At 36.0% G+C, this 12,473-nt stretch overlaps 1 protein-coding gene across 2 annotated transcripts in view; it reads right to left on the bottom strand.

Annotated features, from left to right (window-relative positions):
• The window catches only part of MLLT10 (MLLT10 histone lysine methyltransferase DOT1L cofactor), a 112,995-nt gene that overhangs the window by 50,501 nt on the left and 50,021 nt on the right, over positions 1–12,473 (bottom strand). For both annotated transcript variants that reach the window (XM_042817050.1, XM_042817051.1), the window contains exons 9-10: positions 7,524–7,779; positions 5,353–5,919 (exon numbers count right to left, since the gene is read on the bottom strand). In XM_042817050.1, coding sequence (XP_042672984.1) covers positions 5,353–5,919; positions 7,524–7,779 — 823 coding nt within the window. The remainder of the gene's footprint in view (positions 1–5,352; positions 5,920–7,523; positions 7,780–12,473) is intronic.

Genomic DNA, 12,473 nt, shown 5'->3' with positions numbered 1-12,473 from the left:
AGTTAAAACCTCAATTATTTTAAGGTATCTGGTCTTCCTTACACTACTGTATTAATTTATAGGTCTAACTGGCATTGGTTTTTAGTTTTGTTTGCATTTTCTTTTAAAACTTTATAGTCTCAGAAAGGATTAGGATAATCTACTACAGGCTCTGGACATCAGCCTCTTACACAGAAGGTAGTCATTCTGATCTTAATCCTGAAACAACTTTCACCCAATTTAACTTCTGATACTGGGGCTCTTCTCTTCACATCTAATAAATGTAATACTTAACCACCGGGTACAACTCCTTCTGATTTTAAAAACCTGACTGTAATGCTATCACCGCCGACTGGGAAAACTAACTACAACAACAGTTTCACCATATGAACCGGATAGTCTTTGCCGCACAAAACCACTGCAAATGCACCACTTACTTGTTTTCAGCTGCATTTGCTTTCTTTAAAAGATCTGAAAGTCTGTAATATCTGAAAAGTACAACTTTCAAGGCAGAGTAAACAAAAAAAACCCAAACCATGGCCACTTTTACAGTCAAGCCTCATCTTTCCCTGCCCCCGCCTGCACACTTTTTATGTTCTCCTGTCACCTTTAACAGATTTTATGGAGTTAAAAGACTGATGGCTATCTCGCATTTGACTTACAAAGAATGCTGTACTCTGGTAAATTGACTCCAGATGCTGAAAAATGTTCACACTCAAAGTTGTACATTTTAATTTTTAAAAATACAGATATTTACAAAACTATATGAAATGAAGGAGTTTCAGAAAGTTAATTTTTAAAGATCCTTGGAACTAGATATTACAAGAAACAACTCCTGTAGCTCACAGCAGTCTCCACACAGCAACAGAACTTCGTTTAAGATTTACTTGATCTTCCACAAAAGACATACATGTCTAAAGCAAATACCAAGTCCTTCAAAGACATCTGATTTAAAAGGAATCTTACTTGTTCCAATGTCTTTCTATTCCCCTCTAATAAAATCTAAATCTTAGCCTTACAAAACAAGCTGAAGAACTAACGCATCCCAAGCAGAACTGAAACTTCCGTAGTTTCAGTTGTTGTTTTTTTAATATAATAATGCTCACATCACATATTTGCTGTATCTGCAAAGATATTCAACTCCTGGAAGAGCAGACTATTTTGTGCACTATGCAGCAAGAATAGCAACACTGCCAGCCAGTTCTCAGCTACACCGTGTTTCTTACCTTCATTACCCATACATAAAATAAGTGAGTTTTTAAGTAAGAATTCAAGCCTAAACCAAAGTATATACATGGCAGATTCCAGGCTTACATGTCAAGTTTAACTAAAGAGTACAGTGTACCAAAACAATGGTAAGACTTCTTAGAAAACCTCCTCCCACCAAACACTAAAGACTTATAGCTGCATTTGGAAAACATTAAGCAATTAGCCAGCATGTATGCTTCTCTGCCAGTACAGACACAACTAACAAAGTATTCCTACAGATATTGCACTCTTGCACAAACATCATCTTCAGCTGCCACTCTTGCAAACAGTTTGTTATAGGTAAATATCCAGACCTACAGAATTTATTTTATTCATAATGAAATCCTTATTTGGGTAATTTGCAAAGTTTGTTTTAAAATAATTTCAAATGGTATCTGACAAATTACCACATCTTTCTGTGAAGTTACTTTAAAAAATATTAATGCCTTTTTCAGAAATAAACAACAACCAAAACCAATTTTTTTTAAATCCAAAATGCATTAAATGTACATAACCAATTTAAATATATAATTTGCTGCTGATTACCAGAGCATGGTGAGTATAACATCTTAAAAAAACATATCATACCTCTATATGTTTTGCAATGTAACTAGAAACCAACACCCAGAGTCACACCATATTTTAGGAGTCTAGTTTCAAGTATTTAATCTTCAAAACCTCAGTTTTAACCTGATGGACACTTATGTTCTCACACAGCAATTAATTGGTCAGGTAAAATCTCACTCCCACAGCTGTCAAGAACTTATCTGACACACGCTGGCCTAAGCAGCCTGACATGCAATCCAAACCTTAGTAGAATTTACCTTCCCCTCTTTGGGAAGCAAAATCACTTCTGAAAGCCCTTATATCTGCTTTCCCTCAAAATTTTTTTCTACAGCTCTTTATGGAAAGAAAACTGTCTTTTTCTTTTTCCTTTTTTTTAAATCAAGTTTTGTTTCAGAACAGTACTTCTGTAGTTTTGAAAGCTTTGCAGCTGATGCACAACAACAGAGCCAAGAAGGCAAGAGACATCCAGCAGGAATGGCTGAGCACCTCTTGCAGCAGCAGCCCAGCCAACTCACTGCTCTGTGCCCGTATTTTTATTTTTCTGTCACAGCACAATGACCAATGAAAAGTTCTTGACCAGAAGTTACCAATTCTTTCTGCATAACCATTACGATCACACTCATTCATAATCATTTCTGTGAACTGAAATGTTCTCAAAGATATTTCAGTCTATCAAAGTACTTAAGACTCTCTCCAAAAAAGGACATTTGAACAACTGTGTTCTCTGTGTATCTCTTCTCAACTTTCCCACATTTATTTTTTTAATTACCACTATTAAATACAGTACTTTGATACTTGCATTATCTGTGAAAAAATTTAAAGGAATGTAGCTTTTACATCACTTTTTGAAATGAGCATCACAGGGATGATAGTGGCTTTTTTTTGTTTTTTTTTTTTTAATATCTCAACATGAACTCTGGACAAAAACTGGGCCTTGTGTGTTTTCTACACAGTCTGCACAGTCTTTAGTCCTAAAAGTCATGTATACCTAATAGTAATAACCTGTCCTTTCTATTTGATTCTATCTAGAATACAAACAGGCTTTTTAACACTGTAAGATTTCTTGCTGATAAAACATAATAGCACAAATTGTTTCAAAATAATTTTATCCCCCAATAGATTCAGCTTGCAAATCAAAGACTTCAGGGGAATTTAAATGTAACTTCTTGAGGACTTAGCCACACGCTCTGAGGGTCTCAATCTCAACGAGTCACTTATCTACTTAAAAGCTCAACATTCTCTTACATCATCAGTAAGACAACGACCTTAAAAGTAAGATCATCTCCCTGCACAGGAGCATAATGCCCAGCAGAGGCATCATCACTGCTTGCAGCAGATGAGAAGGAAGAATGAAATACATTACTGAACGCTCCAGAATAGTCAAACTCCTATATAAAGCTGAAAATTTGATTGGATAAGGCGTAAGATAAGCCCAAAAAGGGCTGTGACGAAAAACATTCACTGTTTCTAAGTCAGAATTTCAAACAGTACTATACTGAAGTACAACACTGTTTGGATAGGTGTTTTACTGTAAAAACTACCCAGCATTCCTAGCCAGAGCATACAGACAACTGGACAAGAACAGAATATGACTGATGTGAAGACAAAAATTAGGAAATACTAAGGTTGCCTCAACTGTGACAAAGGAATTCCAGAAACTGGGTAGAGCACAGGTTCTGAAAGCATGGCATAATCATTTTGAGGCCCAATTTGATAGTTAACCTTCCAAAAAATAACCGCAGTTCCTGAAGGAACCTAAAAAAAAAAAAAAAAAAAAATCAAAAACAAAAAACCTGGAGATTCTTGAAAAGGTGCTTCAAATTCTGAGTTAATATGCTCTAACTCACTCCTGATTCTGCTTCTTTGAAATAACACAACTCCAATTAAGAATCACTACAAACTTTTTGCTTCGACTTTCTTGATATTTCTTATATATTTACATTACATTTGAGTCAAATAGCCTAGATTCACTTGTCTGTCCTATTCTGCTACCAGACAATACAGAGACGTTTTAAAGGAAGAGAAAAAGCATATCGTACATGAGAAGATGTATGCTTCTGATAACACTGATACGCCTTTCTGCACTGTAACAATGTTTTAAATGGTCTGCTAAGCCCAGAAAATGCTTGCGATGAAGTGAGGAAAGAAGCACTACCACCAAAAGAAAGGAGGGAAAAGGGGAGAGAAAGAGTACATTAAAACAATATGCCCAGACTTAACCATAAGCTAATGGATGAATTTCCAAGCTCAGATTTCCCATCTGGTTTTGTTTCTTTAGCTTTTCTGGTTTTGTGGCTTTTTTTTTTTTTTTTTTTTTTTTCTTGGGGAGGTGCTTGCTTGTTTATATATGTGTTTCTTCAACACCTTCATACACATCACTATTTCAGAGGACAGGTCTACCTCAGGATGCTGGGTGGTCAGATTTTAAGTACGTTCAACAAAGGCAAAATTATATGTTCTATATCAAGATAAACGTAGTGAAACCAACACGGTTTATCTATCCACGTATTTCAAAGATTTTTTTACGCAACGTGTTTAACATTATCATCAATGAGATCTCAAAGAGGGCAAAGGAAGCGAGCACAGACATGGCAAGAGAAAGGCCTGTATTAGGAGCTGACAGGACCACAATATTCTCAGACAAATACAAGGCGCGGAAACACAGGTCATTTTCTTCAAAACAAGATCTCGTACTTCCATCTGTTACCTCAACTACAACGACTTTTTCTTCTCAAAAAATGAAAACAAAGCACCAAGAAAAAAAAAAAAAAAAATCCTCTACAACAACAAAAATGACAAATTAGCGAGCCTCACTTCATCATTATTTTTATGTAAGACAAAGGTCTCAAGGGAAACTTCAAAGCAGGACAGACTTCAGTACAGTATTCTGCAACATCATTCCACACAAGGATTACTGAAAACAGAAAGCCTATCACAGCCCAAACTGTACAGACATTTAGAACAAGAAGAACAAATCAGTCAATTTCAACTGCTAAAAAGCATACAAGGTCATGAAATTATCATCTGGGTGAACAGGAATTCAGATTCAGAATAACCTCTTACATCTTACAGTTTAAATTGATAATATCTCCATATATACGGTTTGATTTTTTGAGCTATACTGAAAATCAGAAATTGAGGGATATTCAGCACAGCTGACATGCCCGAGTACTGATTTTGTTTTCTCTATGCAACAAAAACATACAGACTGTATAGTCTGTATTCTCTCTCAAGATAGCTGAACTATCACACAATTTCCAGATAAAATATTTTCATTTCATTTTTTTTCCCCTAAGCCTCAAAATTTTCATTTATATAGTATACAGATCATTGTATATGTCAATCTACTACAGCCAACTACAACATAGCAGCATCTATATATGGAACAAGACTTACTCTTCCAATCACTATACTCTAAATCTGACTTTTTTTTTTTTCCACTAATTCAACTTTCAAGATAACTGAAATGATATTCTGTTCATGAAAAGCATACTCAGAATTAAGGCTAAAATAACAGATGCCTTCTGAGATAAGAAAACAAATCCATTGAATGCCTACCTGATCCCACTGGAGATGAGCCAACACTAAGACTTTGTAAACTTCCATTCCTGAGCAAAGTTGGAGATTTTTGAAGACCAGAGCTTGTCACACTTCCTGCAGCAGATGCTACAGATGAAGTTGGGGAAGCAGAAGAAACTGAAAGATGGGAAATACTTTCTTGACTTTTATTTCCTTTGGGTCTACCAGGCCCATGTTTACTTTGCTTATTTCCTTTCCGTTTCTTCTCTGTTACAGTTTCCTCTTCTATTCCAGAAGTTTGAGCTCTTTTGTATGCTGTAGAAGTAAGGCTTGAATTACTTATGTCTCCAGGTGAGCTGTCAAAGTTTTTAGATTGGGAAACAGCTGATGATGAAGGGAGACCAATTAAGGAAGAGAAACAGTTGACACCTCCCTCTTGACTTCCAGTCTCTCCTTTATGTACATCTTTGGTTGACGAAGCCTGTTGAGAATGAGTGAAACTGTCACTTCGCAGATCTGTTTCTGTAAAACTCAAAAAATCCTGGGGAGACTGAACCGAACTTCCAGAAGATGACTTTATGCTCCCAGGAGTGCCCAAAAAGCTTCCTAAAGAGGAAAAAAAAAAAAAAAAAAAAGCACAATTTTTATTTTTTTAGTACAGCTGATGAAAGTTCATGGAAGAGATCAGTATTTTAAAATACAAAACTTTGAAGCACAAAGACTTTATGAAAAAGTGATACCAAAAGACACAGAATTTATTTTTAAAAGAATTCATTTCTACTGTTGATCTTTATTCTTCTGGATCTGAATCTCCTATCACTCATTTTTGGGGCACTAATAAGGTAAGAATTAATAAAAGGAGAATAACAACCTCAGTTTTAAAACACTTATGCTTTCTCTTGTGTTTTGAAGCAACAAACATATGACAGCAAGTTGTTGTGTTTTTGTTTTTTTTTTTTAAACACACTTTTATATAAAAAGAAGGCAGATGATAAAACATGCTGTGATCACATTTACGCTATGCCTGCAATCTTCCTTCCATTCTACCTAAATCAGGGGTTTGACATAGGTCAAGTGAACAGCAATTGCATTTAATTTACCCTGGCTGAGGACATGTTCCACAGAAGAGGTATTTTTCAAAAGGACAGGAAAGCAAGTGGAGAGAAGTGTATAAAGTTGTTATTTTAAGGCTTCTTTACATTGTCAGAGAACCATAAAGATCTTTTTTGTAATAGAACTGCACTGTTTCTGTAGTATCTGGAATGCAGTCACTTCAATGCTGAGTTAGCACATGCAAGGCAGAAAAATAAGCATGTTTACAGAATACAAACACTAATCTAGTTCACTGAAATTCAGTAATTTTTTAGGGGTGAATGCATATATGGGCATTATATTGTAAAACTTCAACTGGTGACCACTGTCTCACCAAGAAAACACTCCCTAAACAATGACATAAAGTACTGAAAAAAGTCCTATGAAAATGAATATTTTATCACTAGTAGCCCATTAAACATTACTTACAATTGCTTTATGATAGTTTTTAAATCATATAAAGTGTTGTTTTATATAGTTTTGTTTCACCACTTAACAGTAGGCAAGATTTTTATTTAAAGGTGAGATTCTAGAGGAAAATTGTACTGGTTCTGAAAATTCAAATAAAAACCACTCCAGTATTTCAAGTGAAAAAAACTGTAAATGTTTTAGACAAATTCAGAAGTGCTCATCACATACCACATTAAAACCCATAGCAACATCTCTATCTTCGAGGAAGGTAGAGTATTTTACAAGTGTGCAACTTGAGGAGTTATTCAGCAGTCATCCCATTCTGTACACTAGTTAAGCTTTGTTCTAATATGAATTAAAAAGCAGACCTACAAAGACCCATAAGCTCAATTTCATGTTAAATGTTAACCCAGAATAACTGTTCAGAAGAAATGAAACTTCAGGTTTTATCAGTTAAAGAACATACCCTAAACAACCTAAACAAAAACATCACCTTTGCCCTTTAAAGATGCACAACCTTCTTTTTCCTGTTATGACAATAAACATTTATTCCCGTAAAAAGTTACGTTTTCCCAAGTAAAACAACATTCTCATTGCTGAGAATAAAGGATGAATTACTTTTCAATATGTAATCTTTTTTAAATATGTGAGATTTCTGTCTAATCCATGTCAAAGCAAAAGAAGTATTACTGCGTAACAATTAATACCTTGCTGAAAAGGGCTAGCTGCAGTCACAGTTGTTCCTGGATTTCTTCCAGCACCAGGCTTTCTTCCCCTCTGACCCGAGCTGTGACCTGCAGATTTCTTCCCTTTGCTCTCTGACCCTCTAGCCTCTGAAGAATCTTTTCCACTTGAAACGTGTGTAGAAACTTCCTGGAAATTTGCATTTGTAAATCGAGCCGTAGTATCTTCCAGACGCTTCAAGGAGCCTGACATGGAGTTGTTGCTAGTGCTTGTATAAGTCTACCATTGTGATAAGTGAAATGGAATTAAAGAAAAGAAACAGTAAGATCATACAAAAATCTGTTACAATCAATTCATACAACTAGAATGCTACAAGTATTGAAATTTCCATCATAAAAATTTAAAAAGTTTATTTCATCCCATATGAACAATAGTCAGCTATCATTACTAATTACTCAGTTAAGTGGCATTACCGTCAGATCATTTACTATCAAATTAGAACAATCAGTGGAAGCCAACTTGATGACTTATCCTCCATAGCTTATGCAAAGATACTAGTTTTACATCAGTAATTAGTAATAAAATTTTAGTAATGCAATACAAAATCCTAGAAATGTTCAATAAACTTGCCAGTATGTTCAGTTTGATTCATCTAGTATTCCTATTTAAGCCAGCAGAACTACTCACAGCACAACAAATTCAGAGCAAACAGAAATCCTATGCCAAGGACTGGAAAGAGTTGCAAGGTGTCAAATTTATTTTTAGTATTTGAAGAAGACAGCCTCTGAGTTACATTTGCCATAAGACCAATATTTTGGCCTCAGATTTATATTTATTTTCACAACTATATATATATGTGCTGCATATTTATATATACATGCTGAATATGAGTTTTCTCCGTGCCCGTTCAAACAATTTTAATGATTTGGAAAGCATACAAGACTATTTTTTATATATTCCAATATACCAAGAGGTATAAAAGAAGCCACTCTCTCAAATAAATTTAGAAGATTTCACATACTAAGGTAACTGGCAATAACAGAAGTTACATAAAATTAATTGTCAATATATATAATTAAAGTACAATTATTTTGTGAAAAAGAATGCTTAAATGTAACATCAACTTTGGTGGAAGAAGGAAAGACTTCAAACACAGTGCAATCAAAATGGAAATTTTTCACCAGCAATGGATCTGACAAAGGCTTCAGAACCTAACCATTTGCACTTTTACAACTTCATAGTCTTATCGCCAAACAAAATCAACTGCAATAAGCTCTTAAGCATTCATTTCCCATCATCACACCAGCCTTCCCTCAGTCAGTAGCTCCTTTAAAGCGTCTCCAGAAAAACTGTTCTGGTTGAATTCTACCTCTAGTCCCTTAACCTTAGTATTACTTTGTAGCCTTGGTTTCTTTTTTGTCTTAACTTGTTATGTCTAAACACCATAAGCCAAGATAAGACTGACACCATGTTCCAAACTACAACAGGTAAGCAGACAAAAATTTCTCCACAGAGCAAATACACATTCAAACTGGCTAGACTTCACCTCTTGTTTTACAGGCGCCAGCACTTCCACACAGAACAAGTTCCACACAGAACAATTCTACACAGACAAGTGAACTCACTCTAAAAGCACTTTCCCCATAAGCTTAGGCTATTCCTGAGGCTCTCCCACTTACATCACACCCATATGACCTAGTGTATGAAAAAAAACATGCAAAAGACAGTGCTTCTAAAATCTGAAAAGTAGAGCATATCCTAAATAGAAGAAATGCTGAGCACCATTATGACTTGAAGGTCCACAAGTAACAATTTCTAAACCAATAATTAACAAATGGTGCTTCATATTTTCATACCATTCAGTTACTGCTATTTTAAATCCCTACATCAAATAAGCCAAACCATAATGCCTAGTAAAATGTATCTCACTACATAATAATCTAAATGGAAAACATACATTGTTACGAAGACACGCAAAGTACCTGTAAAGCACCCGCTCACATTAACAAAATCTGCACAGCCTAAAATAGAACTTTATTTTAACTAGCAAAAAAGTTATTTTCATTTACCTACCTAAACAGGAATGCAAAATATAGCTTTCCAAAATTGCAAATACAGTCCTATTATAAAATGCAACAGAAACATATTACAGGCTTTCCAAATACCAATGAAGAAAATATATTAGCTTAGGTCTGTTAAAGTACAACATTAAGAATAATTTACCTCAGTTTGACATTACTATACTGATAACTGTTTTCAGTGAAGATGGAGCCAATTCTAAGGTAAATGTAGCAGTTAACTTTTTGAACTGTTGCAAAGTCCACAAGTATGCTCAATTTTCCTGAAACTGATGTGTCACTTGACCTGTGTTAAGAAGCAGTGGTTCAAATGTGGGTCATTTGAACAAAGGCTTTCCAGACATGCAATAACCCACTCCCTCAAAGTCAGCTTTTTCTGGGACCTGTGGTTTCTCCTCTTATCTAACTCTCTCCTCTCCTAACTTTTATCTACTACCGCCCCCCCAGCTGAATACTAATTGCCAGGTTAATTCTCTATTGCTATCAACAGCCATATTTTGATGTTATCTAATATCTCTTCTCCTTATTGCAGGATTGGTTTGGAGGGCTTTTTTTTGCTGTGGGTTTTTACTCGGTAAAAAGGAAATCAAGAGCTTAAGCTCTACAAGATCCGGTCAGGACCAGGCAATGACTAATAGGCAGTCATTTGCATATGCTGTGCAGAGATTTGAAGTAAGGATATAATGTCTCATTTGCCATCCCTAGAAAGGTCAGGATAATATGATTTAGCTATTAATACCGAATATATATTCAGAGACTGCATGCCTGAATCCTGCATTTAGCAGATTTTGGATAACATGCATACACAGTGCAGTTCTGCTCACGATAGCTTTATTCAACAGCTATTTCTGTTTCAGTATGTGCTGTGAAATATTCTGAAACACACTTGCTTGCTCAAAATATCTTGACCACTAATAGAATGTAACAGACATGAAGCAAAGCAAAATTCTATCTCTTGACCAGTATTTTTTTTTTCCAGATTGTGCTTCCTCACTTCAAGGAGTTAATTACAAAAAAGTATCCTAAACAGATCTGCATCTTAATTACTTGCAGAATCCAAAAGATGCACAATACCATCCAAGATGAAAGGGCAGCACAATTTGATTATAAAGCTAAATGGTTCATAAAACAACTTACCCACTCCTAAACAGTTTTTTCTAAAATGCCACACTCTAAAACACAAAGGCCTAGTATAAATGCCATCATCAATGGCAAAGACAGATTGATTTGGCAGGGTGTTTTTTTTTAAGTGATGCAAGTGAGAAGTGGCAAGCAACAGTGATCTAAGGATGAAGGCAGAACTTTGGTTCCTTAATAACTGGTTTCAGGTTCTGCTGTCTCCTGGAGCCTACCATGCCTTCCCCACTCCCCCCAGCATGTGCTTTCCATAGGAAAGAGACAGCTTAAGGCATCCCCACTGCTCACACTGCCGTCAGTTATTTCCCTTCACTTCAGTACAAACATCCCCCCAGAACAGAAATTCCTCTGATGTCCCCCAAGCCCATTCCTTGGTTTATGTGGGAGAACTGAAATAAGCAGTTCATGAATGTTCCTCCTGTTCTGCAAGTCAATCAGCAATTGCTACTGCAATTATCAAGCAAACTCGGCGTACATCACAGCTCCTTTATGATTCTCATAAAGCAGTTTGCAGGCTTTTTTTTTTTTTTCCTTAAACTACACTTTTATGCTGCCAACTTGGAGCAGAGAGTTATTGTCGCTTTTATACCTCACATATATCACCCTGTGTGCACCACAGCAAGCCTTAAAAGCAAGGAGAGCAAGTCTTAAAACTTCTGGAAAAGCTTTAGATTCACTGTAAAAGCATAATAATCATTCTTAACATACACAGCACATCCGATACTTGAAAAGCCTTTAGCCCTAATCCAGATGTACAGAACAGTACTATTGCAGAGGGAAGGGCCACAGCAGGCCATCAACCACAGCAGTGCCAGGTGGTAAGAGATGAGTCCAAGCAGAACAAACTAACAAAAAAACCCAACACATGAAACAAAACACCACACTGATGGAATACAGCGATGCTCATAAAACAGAGATTATCCTTCTCTTTTCATTCCCTTCAATATTCTACTGCAGTAGGATCAGAGCATCTCCCTTGAGAACCCATCTGCTGACATTCAGGGTGACCTACTCTTACAGGTATCAGCCACAGGCTGCAATTTGAAAGCAGATACACTATCTTAGCATCTCGGGGGGTTGGTTTGGGTTGGGTTTTTCTTGGGTTATATCTGTAAGACAATCAAAAAGTAGTGATCATTATCTTTCTGGATCTGTTGAGCCATACACATTTTTTAACTCTTCTCTGAGCTTTCAAGGCTCAAAATACTAGAAAGGAGTTTTCACCATGACTAAATAAAGGGTTGGTGGCTCTCTTATATATGCTATAACGAGGAGAAAAAAAACAAAAAACAAAAAAAACCACCCTCATCTGTAAAGAGAGAAAAAGCCCAAGTTATTCCGCTCCTTAAAAATTCAATGCCTATATCCCAAAAGAAAGGTGAAAAAAATGACAGGATAGTAAACAGAGTAGTTCAGAATTTCTTATTTCAAACTTTTTCCAACATAACCAATCCAGACTAAGTGGTGCCTGCTGAGACATCCCAGTGATGCACAGAGCTGCCTCTCAAGAGATGTGCTCCGACTGCATGCAACCACTGCACTGGAACTTCAGTGAAATTGCTTCAAATTACATTTTACAGAACAGCCAAACAATCCACACATACTAACTCACATAATGTAAACTCACAGTTTTACTATGCAGCTGTTCACGAATATAACTTAAGAAGCCACTCATCCAGATTAAAACATACTCCAAGCTACCACCTGCATAAATGGTCATTACCACTCCTACCACAAAGGCTTTCCCTTCTTTAAATA

Source organism: Centrocercus urophasianus, unplaced genomic scaffold (genome assembly GCF_019232065.1).
Source record: "Centrocercus urophasianus isolate 14NV4802_14NV808 unplaced genomic scaffold, USGS_Curo_1.0 seq_16, whole genome shotgun sequence".
NCBI classification, from domain to species: Eukaryota; Metazoa; Chordata; class Aves; order Galliformes; family Phasianidae; genus Centrocercus; species Centrocercus urophasianus.
The sequence above is the reverse complement of the archived record's forward strand: the minus strand, read 5'-3'. Positions and strand labels throughout refer to the sequence as shown.